We start from the raw sequence: 27,946 nt of genomic DNA on the forward strand, positions 1-27,946 counted from the left end.
TACTTATAAAAAAGTATTTTTATCACATTGTTGTACTGGTACTTTTATCTCCATGTCCTATTATATTGCACATTATTCCCACGAGTCTCTGAATCTATAGCAACATAACACCAACATTGTTACAGTTCATTCACGGTGGTGGAAAGTAACAAAGTACATTTATTCAAGTACTGTAGTTTACTTCAATATGTACATTTTTGGTGACTTTATATTTCTACTCCACAACTATGCATTTTTTACCAACAACAGTAAAACCAGCTGCATACATGAAAAACAATAATAGTATTCTGTTTATAACATACAGTATTTCTAAGTACTCATAGTTTTGAAACATTACATTACATATTTCTACTTCCACCTTTTCATTTCAGTGGAGAACCTTTACTTGTGGGTATTTTAACATTGTTGTATTGGTCCTTATCTGTATACTTCCGACACTGGTTTTTGGTAATCCTCAGTGGAATAAGTAATGTTTGATTGTAGGAAAATATTTGTTAATGAGTACTATCCATTAAATGTACTCCACGGGCAAATACTTCTAGATGTTAGAAGCTACTGTTACTTTGCAGGTGAAGATCTTTCATACACAACATATGTGAGATGATCAAATATTCGAGGTACAGACAGAGACTGTCTCAGGGTTTTCATCCCGTCTCCCTCTCGTCTGCGTCTGTGTCCTCACATCAAAGAGCTGCAGTCCTGCAAGTCCCAGATCAGGATGGAGATGACGAGGTGGAGCAGGCCAACACTGATACCCATCCGCCCCGTTATACAACACACAGGCACAGACAGAGGGGCAGCGATGGAGGTGAAGGAGAGAAAACAAAATGATCAGGACCTCTTTGAACTTTTAACTGTACCAATCAACTCACTGTTGTGTGTTTTTTCTTCTTCTTCTGTGTGTTACTGTGTGTGTCCGTCTCTTCTGACCTCGGATCAACACTTGTTGTAGATGTTGTAATGTCTGCTGTTTGTCCACTCTTGGCTCTTGTGCTTCGTTTGAAGTGAAAATGATCCACTGCTCTTTGTGCGTTCAGACATTGCTTCTCTGCAGTGGTGGAAGAAGCAGTTGAGTCAAAGTAAGTAAAAGTACCAACACCAGAGTGTAGAAGTGCTCTGTTAAAGTCCAGCGTCCAAAACTTAAATAAAAGGACTTGATTATTTCCATCAAGATATAGAAAATGTAAATATACTGAATGAACCACTTCAGAAAGTGGCCTGTTATTTGTTTAGATTATAATACATACATCCCTTTAATGCTAGTGGTAAAGCTGGAGCCATTTAGCCTATTCTGCCATAAACCATTATTTATATTACAAAAATGTATTTGTTAAGTTCATTTTTGAATTAAATGACAAATTAAAACAGTCAAATAAACACACAAAGTATAATGAAAAGTAGTGGTGCAGAATATAATTACTCAAGTAAAATACACTTCTTGAGTAAATGTAATTGTTATAACTTCTACTCTCACTCTGTCTGAGTGTAAAGCTTTATAACACAGGTCATGATTTACAGTGTAATTCCACTGTTCACATCAGGCACCAATAAGACACTGGTTCTTACTGGTATTTAAACTTATGAGCAGTGGAGGAAAACAAGACAACAGGGAACCACTGGGGAAGGGAAGGGAAGAGGAAAGGAAATATATATGATACTCCAGAAGGATTTCCTGCAGACATGGAAACAAAACTGATGTTTGGGCAAATGTTTCTATAAAGACAATTTCATAATGAAGAGTTGCACTTTTTAACTTGGCGACTGGGTGGCATGTTACTGAAGGCCATTGTTAATTTTTTTTAGATTATTTGAATAGATTTTCTGCTCATCTGCTGAACCAAGGGTCTCTGCCAAAACTCAGCTGTCTGGATTTGTTTATTTTTGTAATGCTCTGGTCTGTCATACTCAAACACAGGACATGCCAGGTTTATCTGAAAGAAACACACACGTGGACATTCTAGGTCAATCTTGATATATGTGTGTGTGTGTGTGTGTGTGTGTGTGTGTGTGTGTGTGTAAACTCTCCTTATCCATGAAGAAGAGGTCATTCATCCTCCTCGGCCCCAGTCCCAGGCTGCTGCTGTCTGTGGGGTAATGGTCTCCTGCTGGCTTCGTCTTTGATTGGCTCCATTCAGACTCTTTCATCTCTAATGGGCCTGTTTGCTGCTCTGTTATGGACACAAACACACCTAACAACACCGCCCCCCCCCAGGCACTGTCATTAGACCGGAGGGAGACACATGTCCCAACACACTGGGATGCAGTGATCAGATCTCTGCTATATAGTAGCCAATATCTCCTTTGGTCTCACTGTCTTCATTTGTACAGAAACCCCAGTCCATCAAACAGGAAGACATAGAGCAGTTGTTGGGGACTGCAGTGGATTCATCCACAGTACAACACCAAGGTGGTTCTTTTTTTCATGATTAAACAAATTCCCTTTGTTTTCACTACTTTCGTGGGCACACTGAGGCAAATTCCAAACCACCGAGTTGTGTGGCAATAAATCATCGAATCTGAATCTTGAATCTTAATGAATCTACTTTTTAATTTCTTATCAAAAAAAAAAGATTTGACTAATAAACATCCCTGAACACCACAATTTATCCTACAAAATATATTCTCAAAATGAACAGCAGACTTGAGGTCTATTCAATGGAGTTGAAATGACAGTGGGAATAATCAAACTCAACCAAACTGCAGAACATTTTATAGATTAGTGTTTTCTTCCCCTGGATATCATTTTTTGACATAAAGCAAACAAAGCCATAAAGAAATCACCTAAAACCTTAAACAACCTTAACCAAGACAGAGTCTGATGCTGAGTGGATTCCTTTATGCAGATCAAGGCGGTGATGACGCCTAATAATCATTGATCTCCATTGCCGGCAGTCTCCAGCAGTTGCCCGCCCCGTCTGTAACACAGTCAGTTAAGGTCTCTTCCCCTGTCCTATTGATCCCTATCAACCTCATCAAAGGCTCCCTGGGCTTTGATGGGGCCAGTGGGACTGGTCCCGGTGGACGAGCAGGCGCTGCGACTCCCCTCGTCAAATGGGGGAAGATGGTGGGATGGAGTGATGGAGGGGAGGCATGTTTTAACACTGTGAAATTTAAATTTCTCTCTAAATGCTGGAGGCAGTTACACACCTGAGGGTTCATACATTTTACGGCAGGTGCTGGTGAATATCCATTCTTACTTTTACAGTCCTTATACAAGCAGAACTAAATGACAGTGTACAGAAACCTAAAATGTAAATTGATGCCTGACTTACAGTATCTGAGGGAATGTTTGTGTTTGCTGATGATGTCATATTGCTTTATACGTCAGATTTTTGAAACCTTACTCTAATCTGGCAGTGTTTGTGGGTGATTGTGTGATATGCGTTGTCATGCGTGTTAGTGTGGACAGAGATGATTTCTTATCTGGAGGAAAATATTGATTTTGAGGAAAATGAAACAAACATATTTATCTAAAAACGTTTTCATGCACAACGCAGCGGGAGGTTCTCTGCACAGACGCGTTCACAACAGCATCAAATCCCCCACATTATTCAGGCGGGAGGTGGAGCTGCCGGGTGCGGCAGGCGGAGGCAGGAAGTGACGTATTTACTCCGCTGCGGAGATCACGTGATTTTTTTTTTTTACAACACACAGACTCTCGGTGTCGCCTCTTATCACCTCAAACTCTCTTTTCATCTTCGTCAGTGTCTTCAATGTGTGTGTCACCGCTTTTTCACCGAGATATATATTTTTTTATTTTTTATTTTTGCATCTGTTACATGTTAACCCGCCCCCTTACTCCTGGTGAATCCAGGGGGGATCCCCTGCTGTGTTGAATGCAGGACTTTTACTCACAAACATGGTTCCCATACTGCTTATTTGTCTCTTACGTCACTTTCTCTTTTCAGTATCACTCTTGGCTTTTCTTTGTGTTGTTAACTGAAGCCTGGTGTGGCTGGAAGAAGAGATGCGTAGAATGTTTCCAGTTCTATTCTTTAAAAAAAGCAGTTGGTATCAGGTCCTGCATCCACACTTGAATCAATTTACATTTACACACAAACTACATCCCATTTCCTCTCTGTTCTCACAGGGGCCCAGACTTGAGGTCTCCTTGCAGCACGATGTTGCTCTCATGTCTTCTTGTCCCCCAGAAACTTTTGCTTCACACATACGGTGTCAAAAGCGGAGACGTGTCAATGGTGATTTACAGACGTAAAATACGTAATTTTCTCTTCCAGCTACATTTCTTCAAACCACAGACTCAACACATAGTTCATAAAGGTTAACTGTTTAACATTTGAAAAATTAAAGATTCTGTTCTTCAGTGTATATATTATATGAAATGTGTGCACATGTCACAGAGTGGACATGAGAGGAGAGGGAGGTGTGAGCACCAACACAGCCTTTGATCCTAAACTGGTATTTAGAGGTTAATGAGGCTGTTAGGAAGAGGTGAAGGAAACGCCTCTGAGTTCACACATCACTTAACACACACACACACACACGGGAAATGTATCTGGAGCCCCTAACAGGCCACGACTGTAAATGAGGATCTCTGTTATTTAAAACAAACAGGGCAAGAATGTATCAGAGGGATTATCTACATTATTTGAGCAGGATTTAACACAAGTCAAACAAATAAATGCAAGGAAGCACTCACACACCAATATAACGGTCTTCAAAATGATTCATTACAAGTCCTGCATTCAAAACCGCATTTGAGCAAACTATTCTCGGCAAGGTATCAAAGTAAAACTATTTAAGACAGTAAAACAGACCAGATTGTTATTACTGAGTCTTCAGTACTTCTGCTGAATTTTACTGTTAAAGCTGCTTTTAACTACAGTTTATATACATTTAGTTCCTTTTTATTTACATTTATAAGTTTAGTCTAGTGTTGAGTATAACTGTGCTTATGTACTAATTTAAAGTAATTTTCATTTTATGCAATTTTATACTTCCACTCATGCATTTCAGAGGAACTTAGTTCTGACCTGTAACCGTCCACTTCTAAAAACTTTGATGACAGAAGTCAAATCATAATATCTTCACAAAATAAAGCAAAATCTGAGAAAAGTCCAATAAAGTGTGTGTTTCAGAAATGTTGTTCTTCGTTCTTCTCCCATTAATCATGTCAGATTTATCTGGAGACCCTATGGTGGGTCCCGACCAAGAGGTCGGGACCCACTGGACACAACTTTCCAGCTATATATTAAGCAGTTTAAGTATCTCCACATGGAGCAGCTACAATAGTAAAATGTAGCTGAAGCATCGTCTCTCTCAATTAACTGAAGAAATACTTTTATTGCTGATACTTAAATGTCTGTTGTACTTATAAATGAATATTTTTACATTATGCTACCAGGGCTCTTACTTGAGTAAACTTGTTATAGTTTTAACCACCTTATACACAGTTAGCTGGTTTAGTCAGTGGGGGGTCAGTGGGGCACGAATGTATCACCAGGCCAGTCCTCAGCCCTGCTCATACCTGGTATTCAACTCCCTTGTCAGCTCTATATGCAAACGTCACATACTGTTCTGATCAGAGAGATAGAGAGTGTGGAGCCAAGAGGAGCTGAGTGGATCAATATGCTGCATGCAGCACTACAATCAAACAATTCCTTATCAGCTGTGTCTGAGTGATATGTGATAGAGAAAGTGCTGCCTGGCACTGTATGAATGTGTGTGGGAATGGGTGAATGGCAAAACTGTGCTGTAAAACACTTTCAGTGTTCATCAAAACTAGAGCATTGCAAAATATAAATGCAGACCATCAGAAGACATCAGCTGAGTAGGCGGTCCTTCAATGTCACGTTCGCATTAATGTGCCCACTGCTAAAAGATTATGGACACATTGGTCCCAGGAGACCTCTGAGTGTGGTGTGGCTGATGGGATCACACCTGAACTCAGAGCTGTCCACTTGTGATGGGATCACTCAGGACAGATGTTGATACCAGGTCTGAACGGGGCCACTGGGGTCATGAGAAGACAAAGGGGAGAGGAAAGGAGAAAAAGCAAAGTTCTAATACAGAAATGTATCGACAGATTTTGAACTTTTGATTTGTTTAGTGAATATTAGACAATTTGACCCATTTGAACCTAGAAAACTTTGATTAAAAGCTACAATGTGAGAATGTAAAAAGTAAACAACACGGTATAACAACTCTGAATCATGCCAACAGGCCCCAACTACACCCCAATCTGGTTTGATTTCCAACAATGTGTTATACTTTATAAGCTCATTCAATGTTTTCAATGTTAAAATCCAATCTGAAACATCCCTGTAGCTGTCATATATAGATGACGTAAGGTAAACAGTGCAGTATTCTCCTGTGAACTAGTGAAATAGACATACTCAAGTAAACAAAAAGCACTTCATCCTGTACTTGAGTGAATGCTTCGCTCACTGAGGTCTCACAAGGCGTCTCTGCTCTGCACAGCTGTGTGGTTTTATTTTCAGTGACTGTACAGATAAGTCGACGAGGACGTTATAGAATAAAGGTCACTGGAGCACAGGTGTGCCTGTGCATTTTCACTCTTGTTCTTTTTACACAGGCACAAGTCAACATATAGTTGAACATGCCCCGCTGTGCGTGAGGCGATAGAGATCGTAAAGAAACACAAGGGAGGAAACTAACGTCAAATAAAATATAACACATTTTTAAAGTGCGTTTTGTTAACCTTTTGTACAATGCCTTCTTCTTTGATTGCATCACTGTGCTCTTGCCATGCTCTTCTTTTATTAACACGATGCACAACGGCACATTCAATCCCATCACTCTATATCTGTGAATAAAAGATCAGGTGGTTTCTGTGGTTTAAGGAATTGGAACTAATTGGAGCTTCAGCAAATGAAAGATAAATTCCTCAGATCAGTGTCCTCTTAGCCAGGATGGATGGAGAGTCAGTCCATAACATAGAAACATTGATGGTTCCCACAGGATGATTCTTTAACACTTTTGTGTTCCTCTTACTTTTCTTCTAGCGCCACCATGAGGTTCACATTTGTGTTCTTTTCACAGGATTTCCTGACGATCCTTTAAATATCCCAGTGAAACAGAAGTCAGAGCTGTTTGCTTCTTCATATTAATGTATGTCCAGTAAAAACGCGGAGCTATGGAGGGAATTGTGGAGGACATTGATTGGTGTTTACAGTCGCCAATAGAGCTGGATGTGTGTCATGTCACAATAAGCAGCAGCTCCACAGAGAACGTCATGATGGGGAACATGTTCTCTGTTTTCAAGGACTTCTCACTACCACCTTAAAGATTTACCTGATGAGTTGGACAGCATAGGTCTCTCATGAGAGATTACGATGTAAAGAAGTTATGATGCTGGTTTTATAACAAGGGATGAATAAATAATTAATAATAATAACTTTATTTGTATATCACTTATCTAAACAAGGTTACAAAGTGCTTCACACAAACGTCCATGGCAAAAATGAAGAATCGATTGTAATAAAAGATATTCTGTTCAGTCCGATTTAAGAGCCAAATCATGACATAATAAGGTCGAGACCTTAAGTTTGTAGAGAAAACCCAACAGTCCCCACAATGAGCAGCACTTTGGAGACTTTAACACAGGGATGCAGGATGCAATCTGGGAACATGCATATTTTTTGTCATGGGGCCTTTAAGGCTGAATTTATTAATCATTTACTGTAAAATATAATCAGAGCAACAGCAGAATGCACGGGTCAGTGTATAGAAAACAATTCACATTCTATGAGACACTCATATGACAGAGGTAGAAGTAAATGGTTGATGGTCATTTGGCACATTTAGCTAAAACTAGCAGCTGTAATGAACCGTGCTTCAGGAAGGTCATGATGGTGGGTTTTCGTTTACAGGCGTTGATTCCACTGTATGACCATTTTGTGGGATGCAGTGTGTCGTACAATTTTACTAGTAGGTGTTTTTGTATTGCTTTGTTCACCTCATTTACATCAAATGGGATGAGCTGAGTAAGAGACACAGCTCCCTGGCCCTGTTCAAACCAGGTATGAACATCCGTCCTCAGAGATCCAATCCCAAATGGTCAGCGTTAAGTACATGTGACCACACCTGGTATCAAACTGTATCCTGGATGAGTCTCCTGTGAACACTCGTGATCAGAGCTCACTTCCAAGCTCTAAATGTAAACAAACACATCCGTCATTTGTGTTCACGAAGACCAAAATATGTTGTTATTACCCAGTCTGAGTTTATAGATGTGTCCGATGTCACTGTGTGTGTGTGTGTCTGTGTGTTTCAGTGCAAGGAGGGGCTGAATGAAACTCAGTAGTATAATTCTTTACTATTTTAAGAGAAATATCAATTATAAGTGGTTGTCAGTGTTGATATTGTGATGCAGGCCACAGACAAATCAATGTATGGACAATGAGAAGCGTAAAAATATACCAAGCAGGTCAGAGGACGTCGGCCGAATAGGAGCCGGTCCTTCGCGTGTGGCCCAGGACACATCTGCTTTCACAAAGAATGTGATCACATGCATCCCGAATGTGATTTTTGTGATCAGATCTTAGGATGCATTTAGGTGCGTTCCCACCTATACTTAGCGCTGACCACTTGTGATCCGATCCCTCAGGATGGATGTTAACACCAGGTCTGAACAGGGTCTCTGAGAGGAGTGAAAACGGCAACGAGACACAATAACTGCTGTAAATTTCCGCCTCATAGTACAACAAACGTACAATCAATCAATCAAATTTTATTTGTATAGCCCATATTCACAAATCACAATTTGTCTCATAGGGCTTTAACAAGGTGTGACATCCTCTGCCCTTAACCCTCAACGAGAGTAAGGAAAAACTACTAAAACCCCTTTTAACAGGGTAAAAAGAAGGTAGAAACCTCAGAGAGAGCCACATGTGAGGGATCCCTCTCCCAGGACGGACAGAAGTGCAATAGATGTCATGTGTAAAGGAGAACATCATCAAGATAAAGGTTTTAGCAGCATTGATAAGGGTAAACATTTTGAAGCATAACTGAAGGTCAATGAATTGGTGGATTAATGTCATTAATGGTCAAGTGTCTGAGGAGAAATACTATGTATCAAGCAGTCCTGCTGCAATCATAGTCTATGGTCAGCAGCCAGCAAGATCATGATCCACCATCAAGATCGGGTACAGTGTTCTGGCATCTGATAAACTCACCCCCCCTGCTCTTCCACCCCATCCGAAGGCTACGTTAACCTTTCCTTGGCCCTCTTGCTGCAGATTCTCCTCAGGTCCCCTCAGGCGTTTCTCTCTGATGGAGGAATGAACTCCAGGCCGAGATGAGCAAATATTTCTTCCTCTGATGTGGCTCTAAGATACCTCTTCTGTGAGAAAGAGGGAGAACAGACAGGAAAATAATGAAGGCAAAACACCAGCCTGATTTATTGACTTCACATAGCTTGTATTTGCAAATTTGACTTGATTTAAAAGTAGTACAACAGATCAGCTCAAAAGTAGGAGTGGGAAAACGTATATATACCTGTGTGTTGTCATATAGAGCATGGCTGTTTAGAGACATGGCCTTTTCCTGTCCAGCCCAACGTCGCAGCTCTCTCTCAAACAACTGCAGGTAAGTTTAAACATTTAGAAAGAGAAAGGCAGCAGTCGTACAGTTACAAACGTCTGAAGCTATTAAACGGTCACCTTGGATCCCGTCCAGCCCAGCAGAGCAAAAGTAAACTGGCTGAAAGGAGAAACCACCAGGTCCACTCTCACAGCTCTCCACGGCCTGTGTCCTGCAGGTTTTATCTCCACAAGTCCTCCATCTTCACAGGATCTCTGTTCGCCAGCGTGAACCTGACTCTGTGAAGTATGATCCGTCTGCAGACTCAAGTCCTCACCTTGTATCTGCGTGTGGTCTCCAACACTGCAAGGGCCCTCTACTGTATTCTGTAATCCAGTTTCTCCCTGTGTCTCTGGCTGTTTTGTTTCCCGTTTCTCCTCCTTGGCCAGTTTGAAGATGGAGAAACACCTCTCAAAGCGGTCCATGTTGGAGGCAATTCGAGCAGGGCCGTCCTTTGACTCCAGGTAAGAGTTTCTTGTTGTTTTCTGGTAGAGCAGGAAACCCTGGAGAGACAGACAAGTACTCAGGTAGAAAAAAGACAGAGAGGCCTAACCCTGGACGTATGAAGGCAAGAGGCTGAGGGACTTTACCTGTGACTCCAGCCAGGACACCACTTTAGACATCAGTCCCTCCTCGCTGCCTTCGTCTGGGTGGGTTATGAGGAAGTCAACATCATGACCCGTCAGCTTTCCTCTAAAAAAAAAAGAGTCAGTGGAAACGTTAGCCTGCTGCAGTAGAGACTCGGGACTCTTCTGGAGAGTGTAACAATGCTGTAGGTTAATGTAAAGGCCACCAGTTTTAATTTCAGCTTTAGAACAGTCAAGTTACCAGTTGAAGACATTTTTATCCTATTATCAAAATGTGCATTTATTATAAGTAGAAGATAGTAAATCATTTTGACACAAAAATGTTGAGCTTCCACCCACTGTTAGTGATTTTTTAGATCTGTGTCTTTCTCCTTCACATTTTCCTTTTAGTGATAAACCAACTTCTCACCTCAGTCAAGCTTAAAAACTTTTTACTGATATTTTGAGAGAATTAGAGTTTTTTTCCCCTCAATTTCCCAACGTTTCCGCACACACATTGAAAATATGCATGAAAACAAGTGCATGGAAACACATATAGTCTATGGGAAAATGAATAGGAGTTTACTGCTGGAACCAGGCAAACCTACCATCTCACAACTCTATGCAAATCAATGTGTCGCATTTACCTTTATCTGAATCTTCTAGAGGATGATATCTTGCGTTTTATTTACATTAGATAACATTGGCTGTTTTTTTTTTTGATAGACCCCGTGCAGGTGCCACTAGTTATACACAGCTGACACCTAGGTCAATGTTTACTGTTAATCTGCATTGATTGAAAGAGTAAAGCCTGCACACTTACCACAGACCAAAAAATGATGGATTAGTTTAGTTAGTGGACAATGATTCAGACCTCATCAGATCTTCACCAGGTCAAAAAGACACTGACCTGATAAAAATCTGACTGGCATTGAAAGTTAAATAAAGCCATTTTCGAACAAGAAACTCTTGGGAATGTCTCGTGTCACATGAACAACAGCACAGATCATCTCCGGGGTTCAAGTGAGGGGTGCTGCAGCAGGCAGAATGCAGGACGTAACATATTCATTCTGCGGTGGAGATCACTTGTTTCTGTTTACAGCACATCGACACTGGCATCGGCCCTTATCACCAAAAGCTTCACCAACCACTCACTCAAGGTGAATCCTGTGGAGGATCTGCTACTGTGTTTTTACTATACTGTGTAAACACTATAGAAAGTCTCTAGGCTCTCACTTGGACATTTGACACACAGCCCCTCCGGACAGTGTACGAAGTTCAGTGCACGTCTGAAAGCAGCTTACTCTGGTGGTTTTGAGTTAGTGTGCAGTTTCTTTATACCTGTGCCTTCTGTTATTCTGTACAGTTTGATTTCCTGATAAGCACATATGCGTAGCAGCATGGTATGAAGGCCCTGTCTTCGGTCTTTTTATGAAGATGTCCTCTCTCACACTGCCTGCTAGTGTTTGCTCTTTTACCTCCTGAATCCTCCCGTCAGAGCAATCTGTGCTCCTGGTAACACAGAAACGACGGCTTTTGCCACGATCTCTTCAACAGCGTCAGCCTCCGCCTTAGAGACCAGCTGATTGAGGTCTTCATAGTGCTCCACACCTGACAGAAAACAAGGGGTTCATTCAGACAGAATCTAGACTAAATAAAGCACAACTGTACACACAGGTGCCAAGACACACACCTGCTTGTTGGGCTCGATTGAGTGAGTGTCCTGAATCCCGTAACTGGTGAAGAGTGTGTATCCCATCTCTGATCCATCGGTCTGCTGTTTTTGGTCCAACACCAAAAACCCCTGTTAAAACCTGAAACACACTTTTAGCGTTAACCTCAGAAATCGGTTTAAGGCAGACGCAGTCTCCAAATAGCTTCGCACAATGGAGAAAATACACAAACGATTGAAATGAGAGAAAACATTTAACATTTAATAATATTATGTGAGCCTACACATGTATCTTAATGTAGATTACCAAGAAGATACATTTAACTTTCTATATTTACAGTTTTAGCTTAAATTTATTTAGTTTATAGTTTATTTACTTTATATATCATCATGTTATTGTTATTATTATTATGTCATCTTTGGTGTACTAAGGACCACATTAAATTACACAACTTAAGTATACTGGCATGCAACTCTGTGATGAAGTGACTAAGTACATTTAATTTGGTACTTTACTGTTTTATACTGTATGTTAGTGGTCCCCAGACATTTTGGCTTGTGGACCCTTATAATGAAGTGTGGATCATTTGATGCTGATCACTCAAACATTTCCTGGAAATACAAGGTCCCTACTAGTTGTATGGAGGAGAATGTGATATTTTGGTCCTCGGGAGATCACATATCCTCCCTGCACCCACGAAACTTAAATAACAGATGATTTGGTGATATTTCCCTCATGAAACCCAAAACATCCTAAGGCTCCACTTCACTTCCTCATTAATAGAACTGTGAAGTTTGATGAAAAGGAATGAAACAGACAGATGGATGGACAAAAAGGACACACGGCAGATCACTATATTCACCTGATTTATATGCTAGGAGAGATAAAAACTGTTATTAGCAAGTAAAACATGGTTATGAGGAAATGAGGGGTGGCAGCATCCTCTTATTTGAAAATTGATACATATCTAATGGCAAGAAGAGGAACTGGTGGGAAAATGCACATCCTAATAAGTTTTGTTTCCTTCTTTTTTTGTTTCTATTTAATGTGATAAATCTTGTCCTAAAAAAGATGTGTGAAGTGTCAAGAAAAGAAAATATTGTCAGTTTTTTTATTCAAAGGATTTGTGGGCAATATTCCAAAAGACAAAAGCAACAATGTATTGAAAATGTATGGAAAAACAACGTTTCAGGAGATAGGACTTTTTGTCTTTTCTTCTCGGGGTCCTTTAGAGGCTGGAAACCACTGTGATAGATCATGAAATATATACATTGCTGCCAAAAACTTTATGAGCAAAAAAGTCCACAAACCTTTCGAGCTTTATACTGCTCACTTTGCTTCATAGATTCCACCTCACTAGATAAACCATTATCCAAAATGTCCTATAAGAACGGAGAATAAGAAGGGAAATACCTTAGATCATCTTTAAATTTTATAAAACAGCCAAAAGTAGATTTCACCCACTTTGATGACTCTCAGTGAATGTTCTCCGAGACAGGGCAGCCCTCTGAGCTGCGTCATGCACGTCACCGGTTTAGGGAGAGCCTTCAACACGGCGGCAGCCCGGCGAAACGCGACACCTCGCCCCTCCTGGTCACTGAGCTCAGCGTTTTCAGCCAGGAGGGACAAAGCATCCTGAGAGCGAGAATACATTTATACTGTGTGATTTATTTTCTGTCAGGGTAGGCTAAAGGTGTAATAAATGAGATGTGTGTTTGTTGACATACGGTGAGGAGGCTGTTATTGTCGTCCGGAGTGGTTCTTCTCTGACAGGCGTAGCTGGGCACTGAGAACACCACAACCTCTGCTTCATCAACCTGCTGCTGCTGAAAAATACACAGGGATTAAAGAGTCGTACAGTTCTGCATTCAGCAGGCAGCTACAGGGGAATAGTTAGAGTTGTGACAGATCAACTGCTTGTAATATATTAGTTCAAACACTATCTATAATTCACATACACTTTTCTTTTGTTCTTTCGTTTTTTGCATTTATCAAAAGTGCAAAAAACATTTGATGTTGCTGGTTATTAGTAATTGTAGTAGTAGTAGTAGTAGTATATGAATTACTACAGATAGCCCATCAAATAAGAAATAGTAATCCTACATTATTCACTATGCATCGACATCAATTATTATTATTTATTCTCAGACAAAGGGATTTAATGTAGTGATTGTTTTCTGTGATGCAGTCACATTACAACAATGAGACAGTGACACATGACCATGTGACCGGTTTGCAAGTTAAATCTACGCTAGCAAGATGCAGTTGGGCAGATAACTTTATGGGCTGCCAGTTTCTTGACTGGCTGAATATCAGAGGGTGAGTCCCACCGAAACTTCAAAGCCACAAAAATGGTGTTTGGGTCAACTTAAAATCACAAAGTTATCAAGTTCATTTATAAATATGGAAAGAGCAATAATAAAAAGAAGAGAAATTAGTATATAAGTAGTTAACTTCATACAGGACACCAGTGTACATACTATACTGTCAGGTACTATTCTAAACATGTAATACAGAAGCAAACTAGAATGTCACTCACATACTGCTGCCAAGGCCCAACATTTAAATCAAGCTGCACCAAATTACACACACTCAAGATCCATGAATTATTCCCTGGGAAACCAGTTTAGATGTTAAAAGATTGTGAAAGTGAAAAAGAAATTCTAGTAAATATAACGGGTTCTTCCCTTAGCTATTCTTCACACTTCCACCAAGTTTTGTAGTAATCTATCCTTAGGTTTTGCATAATCTTGCTAACAAACGAGCAAATATACAAACCAACATGCATACAAACCTTGGCAGAGATTAAAAAAAGATTAAATAACTTGACTATTAAGTGTTATTCTTAGAGGTTTGACACATGGGCCTAGATTTCCTACACCGAGGGATGTAATAAATACAAGGCTCAGAAAAGCAGCAGTGATTCTTGTTGTACAGTAAAATGTACCTGTAGTTTATGTCTGTCCAGGATTGGAACCGGACGGCCTGCGTGCATGCTCTCTGTGAACCAGCTGATGTCCAGGAGGTGAAGCGGAGCTCGGCCCTGAGCCGTGTGCTGTGAGTCCAGCCACGTCCGGACCTCATCACCAGAGTTGTTTTCAGAAATGACATGTGTGATGCTTTGACTGTGAAGAAACAATGTTCAACACAACACCTAATGTAATGCACAGGCTAAACATGACAGACATACACAATAAAGCTGAAAAGATGAATTTGAGAATAGAATGCAGGAAATTCTGATTTGAAGTTTAAGGACCAGTGTGTAGGATTTAGTGGCATCTAGTGGTGAAGTTGCATATTACAACGAACTGCATACCCCTCCCTTCATCTTCTCTGTCCAGACATGTAGGAGAACATTTAAGTAGCATAAATAAAAGTGAGAGGCCCTCTACAGAGCCAGTGTTTGGCTTGTCTTTCCTGGTCTACTGTAGAAACATGATGGAGGACGACCTGCTCCCGAAGCAGATATAAAAGGTCAAACCTTAAAGCTATCTGGCTCAAAGATGTGAAAATGTTTTTACAGGGAACATGAGACTTATTTTTTGCTCAAATCCACTCTGAACCAGAGCTGGAATTATGTGTCCAACAATGAGGGTGGACTCTGTAAAAAGCTTTAAAGAATAAGTTTTCGTCCAAAATGGGAGCTAATCTGTGTCCAGGGCTTTCAGCCTTCAGTGTAATAGTGTGGGGATTGGAGGATATACTGAAGCTCTTATGTGTTCAGGGCCATTTCAACTTTTTCCAGGTTTCTACAGACAGTACAGGTAGCTTCATTTAATGCACCATTTAATGAATAATAGCTTTGTTAGAATGAATAATGACTGTCTGGTCCTGTCCCTTGTGAATTAAATGAATTTTATACTCTGCTTCTTTATAAAGTTCAGCTTCCATGTGTGTTGGACATGACAAGCTACAGATATATTAGTGAACATGTTGACATTTAAGGTTTAACTTGGAAAGATTCTATGATATGATGTTTTCCATATAAGCCTCTGTAGCAGATTTAAAAGTTTCTATTTCCCTGCACTTGTTACCTGAACGATTCCTCCACTCGAAATCCTTTCTTTCGACCCAGCTGGGACAGGAAAGCTCTGCGACTGGCTCCCATTTTTCTCTCCAACAGGAACAGAACGACCTGGGGGAACTGGGTTGGTGGAAGATCTCCACTGCTGTCAGCCCCAATGTTCCCAGTGACTCTTCTTCGCTTCAATGGCACCATGGTTCACTCTGCAGTTAAATACGACGGTAAACCATCAGATCACACGCTGACACTGATGCCAACAAACCTGTCAAGTCCACGTCCTGTGTCAGAAAGTAGGTATTTGAATTGATTTGGGCTCTTTAGCCCCTTTCAACGCCTCATACGTGGTCTTTTATGACGCCTGTTATTATGAAATATAACAATTAACAATAACATGAATAGATAGACATAGGAAATGTGGTTACTCACCATATTTTCTGAAACAGCTTGTAAGAGGGAGGAGAAGCAGTGAACTTCTGTGCAGGCGTGAAACCGGCAGCCTCCACCGCAGCTTGCCTCTGATTGGGCAGGTTTGGGCATGGAGAGTTGTGACTGGTCAAAATTAGGGAAGCGATATCAGGCTAAGCCAACTAAAAGCAGGTTAGGGGAGGACCTTCGCTACACGGCCGACACCAACAGTACATCACCAAAATAACTCCGGCTGGAAACTGTGCACTGTGAGCCCAGAGTGCCCGGTATGGAAGACAATTTCTGCCAATAAAAAATATACATATAATTTACAACAAGTCATGTCAATGAACTAATTTCTATATTTTCCATTTAATATTATCCTCCCACACTGTATTACTTTGAACCATGTCTTTCCTTGTTTACAACTTTGAGAAATAAATAACCGAACAGTTTTAAAAATGAAAGCTCCCTGCTTCATTTTTTGCACGTCTCGCTGGATGACACTTGAAGCCTCTTGGAGCTACAACCCAACAGGAAGTCCACCATTTTGAATTTATTGTGCCGATTTTGGTGCAGTTATGCAGCAGTTCTGTGGCGTGATGCTGAATTTTGGTGATTCTCGTTGAAACTTTATAACTGATCTGTAAATGGTTAAATCTGCACCAAACTTCATGTCTGGTAAGAGTCTTGGACTGAACACGTCTACATATGCAGTCTCAGTCACAGCACCACCATGTGGCAACAGAACATTTGTGCTTTGACACTTTGACATCATTCCCAGAGCAGGTTGATCATATCCACTTCAAATTTGGTCATAAAAGCATTGAGACCTTCATAATGCTTGTGAATATTGTGAGGTCAAACCCAATGCGGTGGTAAGTAGCTGTTTGTAAACAGTGTAGAATGCTTGAAAACTCACCAAATTTGGAACACACGTCCGAAGGTCTAGAATCTTTACTTTGATGGGGTTGTTTGGTATTTAGTTGTGGCAAGATGCCTCACTCGCGCTCACTTACAAAATGAAACAAAGTAATTCCTGCAACATGTTTCACCTAGATTGATGAAAGCTGAAATGCGTACATATCAGGTCAAGACTTAAATTCAAAAGGAAGTTCTCAATTTTGAATTTGTGTGGAAAATATAGAGTCAATAGATACACAAACTCTTAAGGTTCAAATGTGTGTAAAGACGATATGTCAGTGAGCACTAAAAGAGACTTCTGTCATAGTTACTTCACTGTTGCTCAGGGTCTGTCGCATCCGGTCTTCTCAGTTTGTCACTCTGGCTACAATGTTACACAGCATCTTGTTCTGCATTTACAAAGTATTACTATACTTTACTTTACATTATTATAGAAGGTAGAATCCATGCCCCACACATGTGTGATCCATTCAACACATGATTGTACATAACACGTTATTTTTCAGCTTTGTTTTCTTTGTTTTATCAGCATCTTCTTGAACATTGTCCTGTGATCATGGAAACCAGACTCTAATTCCTTAAACGCACAAACAAACTTGGCTAATGAAACTGAGTCTGAATTCTAAGAATTTGGACTTAGTTCCAGCCTGTGAGTTACTGTCTCACAGTTTCGATTTAATAATTGAAAAAAAATGTCGTCTTCTTTTTTCTGATTTTGACTTCATACCTTGTAATTGTGTCTTAGTAGCTCCTAACTTTGAATAAGCAACCCCATAACTTTGGCCAGGTATTCTTAAATTATAATTTCATCTATTAGGTTATTGTGTATATTTTCACTTGAATAAGAGTTAAAATAATGAAATGATAAGGTTTGAAACTTAAAGTATTTTAATATGTATTTGTCTTACATTTGATGTGAAGTATTTGTCAGTTAAGTTGGATAATGTCCGTGCTGTACACTTTATTTACAGTCTATGGTTGTACACCGTGTCCTCTCTCCTCTCTCCTCCCACTGATCATATGATCAAATACACTTGACTCCACTTCCTCAAACTGTGAAGCTGTCTGTCCAGCTTGAACACACGCACACGCACACCCACACCCACACGCAGACCCTCCCCCCTGCAGCAGGAAGCAAAAGCCTCGCCGCGCACACACACCCCGGTAGTTGTGTGTCCATGGAGCCCGACCGGACCCGGCGTTGTGGCGGTGCTGCTCTCCTGGTCATGGGCGTGAGGAGCGGAGCCGGAGCCGGAGCGACGACGCCCCGCCGGCGGGGGACAGGTCTCCCCGGGGCCGCCACACTCCTCTGGCTGCTGCCGGCGCTGCTCACCTGCTGCGTCAGGTGCGCGGAAAGTGCCAAACCGAGCAACGTCGTGCTCATCCTCGCCGACGACCAGGATGTTCTGCTGGGGGGGATGGTGAGTTGAGTCGGATCACACATCAGCGGTTTTCATGCTAATGACACGTGTGGGATTATTGTGATCGCACCTCGAGCTCCTGCCGACGCTTCCTGTCAGGTTTTAGAGTGGGTTTGTTGGAAGTGACCTACAAGTTAAGAGTCACCCTTCACCTCAATACCCACAAACAGCAGCTGGAAATTGGGCTGTGACAAACCAGTGCCCTCAATGCAAGAACCTACGCAGCATGATTCATTCACAAAGACATTCCAATAGTTTAATGAAATGGAAATCAAGAACAGGGATGAAAACAAAAATAAAGGTAGCAAGTAAAAGTAAACAGTAAAAAGGAAATACATGGGAATCCAAAAGGCAGCGTGAACATCCTTATCTTATATTGTTTAGGTTGTCAGCAAATGATGCAAGAAGTATTAAGATCTTCTACTCAATGTATAGAGGGAACTGTACATTATAAAAATAGTTCTTATTACAAAGTATTTAGTATAAGCTGCAAACGGACCACTAATTGTGTCAATGTGTCGTCTTGTGTCCTGAGACACTTTAACTAGCGTTTTCAGTATTTTTCTCTTATTTTAAAGGTTATTTTGATGATTGTTGTCTCTATTAATCCTTTTATTTGTTGTGTTTTCTAAAAGGGGATGTCAGAAAATAGTAGAAAATTCCCATTACAACTTTTCAGATGTTTTCAAATAGCTTGTTTTGTCCTGCCAGTCATGCAAACACAATCAGTCATCTGTCAAAAAAATATAAAGAAGTGCAGCAAATATTTGTCCTTTTTGCTGTCAAATGACTGAAAGGAAATGTATGGCAGTTCCATCTGCCGTGCCTAGCCTGGCTTATTGATGCCATACCTAACGCAGAGATTGACACAGTGATAATAAACTTAGCGAGGGATTTATTTACAATAACTCTTATTAGGCAAAGAATTGATTGAGAGTGTTTAAGTGCCATCATGAGTAGAGTACCCACAGTATGTTTGAGTTTAAGAGCCATTCATTCACAAACTGTATCAAGGAGTTGGTTTTGTTCCCACGAAGGGAAAGCCTGACGCCACCTTTAACGTTGTGTCACGCTGTGAGATGTTTCACTTTGTTTGTCCATCTCTTCTTGTTTCTGTTCTGCAGACCCCGATGAAGAAAACAAGAACCTTAATAGGAGAAGCAGGAGCAACCTTTGTGAATGCTGTGAGTCCATTTACCCAAGTCCCGTCTTTCACTTCCATTTTCTCAGCTACATTCTACAGGGAAATACTCGTATAGCTCTTACTTTGCTCTTCTACCTTTGTCTGCCAACGATAAATATTAGTCACCTTTCAGGTCAAGAGTTTACATTAAAAAGATATACTCAATATATTGAATAAAATGCATTGCTAAGAATTGACCCTGTGATTTCCCAACATGTTGGCGTGCGCCTCCTTACAAAACAAATCTAGTCCAGGCTAGTCTGGTTCAGTTGGGTAAACTTGTCACATTTCTGATCCGTCTGTGACATTTCTCCTCTAAAGCTCTCACATGGTTTCCTTAAAATAACTGGTCACAAGGTGAAACTGGGAAACACTTACAGTTAATGATGAGCTCGTATGTCGACATTTTGAAATACCAAGCCAAAATGTAGGAGATCATGATACTAACTCGAAATTATATTTATGGTATTAAGTCAAAATTACAAGATAAGGGGCTCGGTTTTATAAAGAGCATGGAACAAGTGGATTAAGGGTGTGTCCACATTCAAATCAGAACTATGCATTACAAAGACATAGTCTCTTAATCAGAACATGCAGTAAACTAATTCGAGTGCCATCCACCATTCCCTTTCAAAGCCAAGTGAGCTTGCACATTGCTTTTATGATGGTGTATTCACCAGTGAGTAAGATGCGTATTTTTTATATTACAAAAAAATGGAGGCACTCCGTAGATTGCATTCTTCTGCCAAGTCATCATCAGCACCAAATGACACACTTACAGATAATCAGTTCTCTGAGTATGCCGGATGTTTCTCATAAAAAGTGGATGTGAAAAACGGAGACAAAGACATTCACGGGTGCTGATCTCCATCATGGCAACATTATTTATAGAATCACTTCCTCTTTAGCAATTTTGTCTACAAAATAAAATCGTGTTTGTTTTGTTGCTTTAAATGGAGCTGAATTGCAGAGCTTTTATATTCAAAAGTAGTAAACTTGGGTCTGAACATTTTAACGACCTCTGAAATAGCCAACATGTAATGCACGAGAAGAGAGCAGCAGCTCGGTAAATCATTCGAAAGCCGCACACGTCAACAGGAATAAAGCAAATTCTGTTCCAGTTTCTGAAAAACATTGACTATAAATCTTCCTAGCAGACAGCAAACAGTAAAAAGTGGCAGTATATTGTCCAACTGTTTGAAGAGGACTCACTAATGACAAGGCATAATTCTGAAGTAGCTCCAGAGCATTAACACAGGCCAAGAAAACAGAACTTTCTAAAGTGGCAGGTTTAGGACTCATTCAGGGCACTGCACTAGTGTTTTTAAAATGTTGAAACTGGATGAACCAAAAAAAGTTTCTTTCGCCACCCCTGCAGCCCCTCCGCTCTCCTATTGTCATCTTCCTCTTATCGCTGTTCTCTCTTCCTTCTCCTCTGAAGTACACAGTCACGCCGCTGTGCTGCCCCAGCAGGAGCAGCATTTTGACCGGTCAGTACCCCCACAACCACGAGGTGAGGAACAACTCTCTGACTGGGAACTGCTCCAGTCCTCAGTGGCAGAAAGGTCCCGAATCCGAGGCCTTCCCCGTCTACCTGAGCAAACAGAAATACCAGACATTCTTCGCTGGCAAATATCTTAACCAGGTTTGAACACGTGTAAACTTTACCTTTTTATTTTAGACACAGAGTTCTTCCCGAGAAATCTATAACAAGCTGTAATAATTGTAAATAAGTACATCAATTGTGAATTTGTATGGCACCAAATCACCACATGCATGATCTCAAGCCACAATGTGGCCACAACCTCTTGTTGGTGTAAGAGGAAATGTAGGGGCTCACCGAAGTGTGTGACATGCTAAACTAGATGTCTCTTCTGCCACCAGTATGGTAAGAAAGACGCAGGAGACGTCAGCCATGTTCCTCCTGGATGGAACCATTGGCATGCATTGGTGAGTCTCAAAAACACACATGCAAACACACACACACACACACACACACGCTATTTTTCCAGGTGTTTATGTTGTCCCAACCTTTGCTATATGATTATCAGGTGGGGAACTCGCAGTACTACAACTACACACTGTCCGTCGACGGCAAAGAAGAAAAGCACGGCGACAGCTACGAGAAGGACTACCTCACGGACCTCATGGTGAGTGACTTCTATTGAGCCTGTGTTCAGCAGCATTTCACGCATTAGGGCAGCTCCACAGGGACATTAGGTCCACAGGGACATTTATGTAAGACTTTATGGGAAGAAAAAGACTGTTCCCCTCCAAACGGACTGAATCAGCTGTTGTTAAATATAAAATGTCCATCAAGTTGTCTGGCAGTCAGCAGAGTGAAAGGTTAATCAGCAGCCAAACAGTGAATGAGAAATTGAAGAGGAGAACTTGTTGAGCTGTAGGAGCTGGTAGATTTTAGTGTGTCGGTTTATTTGTGCTTTGATGGAGCCAGTTAGTGTCATGGTTTCATGGTTGTCATGCGACTGCTGCGTGTCGTCCTCGTCAGGTGACACGAGCCATCTGCTCTGAGCAAAGGTTGTGAAAACTCCACTTCCCCTTGTCACCAGCACTGCTGGCTGGAGGTAACCTGCAGTAATGTCAGTGCCTTTATCAGCAAAAAAACCTGTAACCAAGCACAAATCTTTAAGAAGTACTAACACAGAACTTGTACAGTTTACAGTATTTCCAACACAACCGCTCTCACAGTTTATGGGTTGTGTAGGGGGCGCTCACAAGGGCTGTGTCTGAAATCACCCGCTCCTCACTAGATAGGCTGTTCTATGCAGTGAGCTCATTTGCAAAAGAAAACAGAGGCTTTCGGACTCTACTCTGCACCGATGAGTACGTCCTTGTTGTTGGATTATGACGACGACAACAACGTCGGCCGGTAGAAATCCCACAATATATTTCAAATGTTTATTTTACACTTTAGTCTTAATACTTTAGGTAAAACACACGTAGAATGATCATGTTTATATGTAGAAATAAATCTGTCTGCCGCAGTTTGTGTTGTGATGCTCTGCTCTAATTTACATTAGTGCGAGAGGTCGGGCTGTTCCTGCTTCCCTCTCTTCTCTCGTCTCTGTGCCATTTCATTTTCCTGTCAATGCCGAAATCCTTTTATTTCGGACACCACGACAAAATGGCAAACTCACTATATAGTGGACTGTATAGTGATGCGTGGGTGATTTCAGACATAGCCAAAGTAGACCTGAATGAATGCAGGCGTATGGAGCCCCACAGCTTGATTCTCAGTGTCCCTGTAGGTTATTTAGTCGTCCCAGTTACTTATCACAGGGAGTGTGTTTGTAGGTTATCTGAGGATGTAGAGGAAGACGAGTTCAACTGGGTTCAAACTGTTGCTGCTGATATTAAAGTCATAAAACTAAGTGTGGGGCAAAGTGAAATTTCGACCTGATGATGGCGCTAAATGGAAGGTTGTGATTGGGTTATTACGATTCAGCCCAAGGGGAAAATTTATGTCTTGTATTTACCAAAAATCATGTTACTCCATCCAATTTTTTGTCTATATATTTGAATGAAAACCTAAAATCTCAGAAAAGTCAGCCAGGGTGATCCCGATTCTTCTTCTTCTTCTTCTTCTTCTTCTTCTTCTTCTGGGGAACTTGAATGTCTGCACAAAACTCCATGGTAGTCCATCCACAAAACCATAATGCTTGCGTAGCTTAAAAGGAATGCTCGTGGCACTTTCACACATAACTACTCTGATTCACTTTAAAAACAAAGATGTTATGTATTGTAAAAAAAAAATCTAGAACTGAAACTAAACCAACATTTTAAGGAGAAAATAGTCAAAAGGAAAAATCCAAACAAAACCAACCATCTTGTTAGAAGGACTTAGCAGCCAAAGTAAATTGAGCACTGAGGTATCTTAATAGCATGTTGTTTAGCAACAAACCAGCTGTAATTACACGCTGTGTCCTGTGGTAGTAATGGCTCACAGGTGCCACAGTACACTGGTCCTCTTCTTGTAGCTCACTGGGTTTATTCTAATCCGGTCCTGGTCCTGTCAAACAGACATCCTGTTGTTCTCTCTGAGTTTTCCATTCACTGCAGTTTTCTGTCTCGGTTTATTTTGCAATGCAGTTGAACCGGTCCCTTAAATTTCTGGAGGGCAAGAGCCCCCATCAGCCCTTCTTCCTGATGTTGTCTCCTCCGGCTCCTCACTCCCCCTGGACGGCAGCGCCTCAGTACCAGAAGGAGTTTGGTGACGTTAAAGCTCCTCGAGACGGGAGTTTTGACAAACCAGGGACGGTACGACCAAGAGTAACGTCAAACAATGGGAAGTTTAATCACTGCTTTTTAAGTTGTGATGCCAATCGATCTGTATTCTTATCTTTCTGTTTCAGGACAAACACTGGCTGCTGCGTCAACCTATCCACCCCATGCCAGAGAGCTCGCTGACCTATCTGGATGATGCATACAGGAAAAGGTACTTCTGTTTGTTTGTGTGCTTGTCCACCTGTGTGTCCGGTTACTCCTCCAAAACCCATCCTCCTTTCCTTTACTGCACTAAAATACAGGTTGTAAGTTTGCTTTTCTCATTATATGGCATGCACTATTCATTTGCACAATATATTTTAATAGGTAAAGTCCAAGGTAATTAAAACAGCAACTGAAAACAAAGAACAGGTACTTAAATCACAAGAAACATAAATGTCCGGAAATGTGTGAAAGGACTCCGATCGGACACGAAAGAGAATCTGAAAACATTTGAAACTTTTTAATTACATTCAAATGACAACTGAACAGACGACCATCCCTCACGCAGGTGGCAGACCCTGTTGTCTGTGGACGACATGGTGGAGATGCTGGTCAATAAACTTGATAGTATGAAGGAACTGGACAACACCTACATCTTCTACACCTCCGACAACGGCTACCACACAGGTCTGAGCGCGCTCCACTTGGTCCTCGGATGCTTTAACAGCAGCGCACCTCAGTGTCTCACTGTACTCGCCTGTCTTCACTGTTCCAGGTCAGTTCTCTCTGCCCATCGATAAGAGGCAGCTGTATGAATTTGACATCAGGATCCCGCTCTTGGTCCGTGGTCCTGGCATCAAACCGAACCAGACGCTGAAGGTCACGACACATTTGTTGCCTGCTCCTTTGCCTGTCATCTTTGGTTTGATGTATTTTCAGCATTTGATATTTCTTTTTGCACGACTCCTTCAGGCTCCAGTACTGAATATTGACCTGGCTCCAACCATAATGGACATAACTGGCCTCAACCTGTCCTCTGTGAATGTTGATGGGCAGTCTTTCCTCAGTCAGATGGTCAGCCATTTTTATTTGAATTGACATAAATGTTTTCATGAACTGCTCTCATTTTCGAAACATTAACTGAGGTTTTCTGTCTAGGCTCCCTCACTGCGTAATGGAAGTGTCCGTCCCTTTTTCCTTGTTGAGTACACCGGAGAGGGACATCCCACAACGGATCCAGCGTGTCCCAAACTAGGCCCTGGAGTATCTGTATGTGCAGTGAGATATTTCAATCTGGACCACAGTGTGGGGGGGGGCCGCAGCAGTGGCACTGCACTAATCCTGTGGATACTAAAAGAATAACAAAACCATCATTGCAATAATGCTTGGTTGCAACACTAATTTAAAGTATCATTTTCTCCAGCAATGTTTCCCAGACTGTGTGTGTGAAGATGCCTACAACAACACCTACGCCTGCGTCCGGACCCTCAACGGCAATAACAACCTACAGTACTGCGAGTTTGCCGACAGCGAGGTAGAGTGTGACTGTTTGGTATTTCTTCGTGACACGCGTGATTCTCTTTGTGAAAAATGGGTGTGAAACTTGGTGTTTGCCTTCCTTTGTGTCCCCAGTCGTTTGTAGAGGTGTACAACCTGACGTCAGACCCCCACCAGCTGGAGAACATTGTGAAGAAGGTGGATCCAACCATCCTGCAGGAGATGAACCAGCGGCTCATCAAGCTGCAGTCCTGTGAGGGGGACAGCTGCCGTAACATCAAGTAACGGAGAGGCAGCAGAGCGTTTACATACTTCAAGAAGCTGCCAAACACCCACTACTATCATACTATCATACTATCATACTATCATACTCGCACACCTCTTTCCCACCAAATCAGCTCCGGTTCTTCAACCGGTTTACATTCAGGGTTCTTGGAACTGGATGCTACCCAGTGAACCAGCCTGCGTTTCCACCAGTTTTGAGTGGAACCATTGTGATTTAAGGTTCCGTCGTTAGCAGAGGGCGTTGAACAATGCACAACGAATATAGACAGTAGTAGCAAGATGGTGGATAACGATAAGCGCTTGTCCTGTCTTTACAGAAACTGTGTTTGTCGGCAGACCACTGCAACTTTTTTGTATTTGCCTCCTTCACTCTCCATTTCCAGCCAATGTATGACACACTCACTGATGTCATCCCGGTTCACTCTTGAAAACCTAAAATTGTTGGATTTTTTTTTTTTTTTGCCGAAATGGTCCAGTTCAAAATCAGGTGTACGAATGGGAACAGAAGCCGTTCCATGTTGGTGGAAGGTGGTAGTATAAAAAATTGCACATGCTGGCTCACTGCTGCACAGGGAACACTTCAAGAAAGAGTTATGCACTTATTTGCCTTTTTGCTGAGAGTCAGATGAAAAGTTTGATAACCACAACTGGTTAGCTTATCTTTGCATAAAGTCTGGCAATAGAGGGAAACAGCTCCGTCCAAAGTCTCCTCTTCTACAGTTCACTGATAAACACCCAACATCTTGTTTGTTTCATTTCTGTCCAAATGACACAGCTGTTTTATGAGGGTTTGTGTGATGAGACATCGCCAGCAGATTTGTTGTTTTGACACTTTGTGTATTTTTCTTTTCAAACCCTCAACCACAAACTGAGCAAGTGTATTGCCTTAATCATTTTTTCCTATGTTTTAATCTTTTTTTGAGCTGTGATTGTATTAATGCCTTCACGCATGGTACTATTTTCTTTCTGGACAGTGTTAACTCCTCGTCCCATTCATTCTATTGAAATGGCTCTACTACCAGTCAGTCCATGTTGGCTCATGTGTTTCTGTTTACTGCACTATCAATGCACTCTGTCTTTAAAGTGTTTGGAGTTCACAGTCCCATGTGAACATTTTACCAATCGCAGATACACAAAATGTTGCCAGTATTTGTTGTTGTGGAGATTTATTGAGTTTAAACAGCCGGTACAGTGTAGCTCTCTCAAGCAATCATCTCTTTAAAGGAATCGTGCAAAATGTTTGGATATATGCTTATTTTTAATCTTGCGGAGTGTGGGAATAGAAAATGAATACCACTCGTCCTCCTATTTCATTTAAAGCCAGCTCCATCAGCTGGTTGACTCAGCTTATCAGAAAAGGTTGTGGAAACAAAGGGAACCAGCCGCCGTGGCACAGTCCAAAGTTAACAAAGTCCACCTACCAGCACCAGTAATACTTACTCATTTACATGTTATGACTTATTACATCAATTTGATAAAAAAATGAAGTTTGAAAGTGACAATTTGCAGTTTTAGAGGTTCACAGTATGTATGGGAACTTGAGCTGGGACAAAACCCAACATAAGACAGCAACTTGTCATATTGACATTTTTTATAGTGACATATCATGAATACATTTGTGAGCTTTACAGCTGCTGGTGATTGGACAGAGCCAGGCTAGCCATTTCCCTCTGTTTCCAGTCTTTATGCTAAGCTATGCTAACTGGTGGCTGAATCTTTCGACGTAACTGCAGCACAGACGCAAGTTTTTGTAATTGTGCAAAACGTTAGACTTCTCCCTTATGGTAAACACACCACTGTTTCTTTGCTTTTCACAACTCTTTGAAATCATGCTCATTATTTTATCCATGAAGCCCTTTCATGAATAGATACCATCCAATTTTGTGCCTCAGATTTAAAAATGCAGAGATCTTTTGATTTTTAACCCTGATATTTGTGACAATATTTTACACTGAATATCAGTGATATTTCTTAAGAGTCTTGTGGAAAAAGTGCTGTGTTTTTGTGAGGAGTCCATCAAGGGAAATTTCACATGGACTTGTGTGCCTTTTTTATTTGCACTGACCAGGAACATGTGCCTTAAATGTGAATGTACTTGCACTGTGATGAAACATATTAGAAAATAAAAGAAACTTTAAATGCAATGTCATTTGTATATTTCCTACGAATCACAGCAA

General features: G+C 41.2%; 2 protein-coding genes across 7 annotated transcripts; one reads left to right on the forward strand and one right to left on the reverse strand.

The window, feature by feature from the left end:
• Positions 1–1,629: 1,629 nt before the first annotated feature.
• polm (polymerase (DNA directed), mu) lies at positions 1,630–16,527 on the reverse strand. 5 transcript variants are annotated; one of them, XR_007034996.1, is made up of 13 exons: positions 16,254–16,527; positions 15,838–16,030; positions 14,751–14,928; positions 13,531–13,629; positions 13,268–13,438; positions 13,114–13,185; positions 11,824–11,944; positions 11,609–11,741; positions 10,155–10,257; positions 9,645–10,067; positions 9,481–9,564; positions 9,159–9,325; positions 1,630–5,973 (listed from the first exon to the last, which is right to left on the reverse strand). XR_007034996.1 is itself a non-coding variant. In XM_035141527.2 (12 exons), the coding sequence occupies exons 2-12, from the start codon at positions 16,020–16,022 to the stop codon at positions 9,239–9,241; spliced, it is 1,653 nt and encodes a 550-aa protein (XP_034997418.2). In that variant the 5' UTR covers positions 16,023–16,030; positions 16,254–16,527; the 3' UTR covers positions 9,008–9,238. The 5 variants fall into 5 exon arrangements, 4 of the variants coding, with proteins under 4 accessions (XP_034997418.2, XP_034997415.2, XP_034997416.2 ...); XM_035141527.2 differs by lacking the exon at positions 1,630–5,973 and having other exon boundaries at positions 9,008–9,325; positions 13,531–13,626; XM_035141524.2 differs by lacking the exon at positions 1,630–5,973 and having other exon boundaries at positions 9,008–9,325.
• A 1,680-nt stretch (positions 16,528–18,207) lies between these two features.
• On the forward strand, positions 18,208–27,913 carry gnsb (glucosamine (N-acetyl)-6-sulfatase (Sanfilippo disease IIID), b). 2 transcript variants are annotated; one of them, XM_035184038.2, is made up of 13 exons: positions 18,208–18,577; positions 19,702–19,761; positions 21,202–21,405; positions 21,645–21,710; positions 21,812–21,910; positions 23,871–24,038; positions 24,134–24,216; positions 24,556–24,674; positions 24,763–24,866; positions 24,960–25,061; positions 25,146–25,265; positions 25,411–25,521; positions 25,620–27,913. In XM_035184038.2, the coding sequence occupies exons 1-13, from the start codon at positions 18,335–18,337 to the stop codon at positions 25,767–25,769; spliced, it is 1,629 nt and encodes a 542-aa protein (XP_035039929.1). In that variant the 5' UTR covers positions 18,208–18,334; the 3' UTR covers positions 25,770–27,913. The 2 variants fall into 2 exon arrangements, with proteins under 2 accessions (XP_035039929.1, XP_035039930.1); XM_035184039.2 differs by having other exon boundaries at positions 18,210–18,577; positions 25,146–25,256.
• The last annotated feature ends 33 nt before the right edge of the window (positions 27,914–27,946 follow it).

The sequence above is a fragment of the Hippoglossus stenolepis genome, chromosome 18, assembly GCF_022539355.2.
Source record: "Hippoglossus stenolepis isolate QCI-W04-F060 chromosome 18, HSTE1.2, whole genome shotgun sequence".
NCBI lineage: Eukaryota > Metazoa > Chordata > Actinopteri > Pleuronectiformes > Pleuronectidae > Hippoglossus > Hippoglossus stenolepis.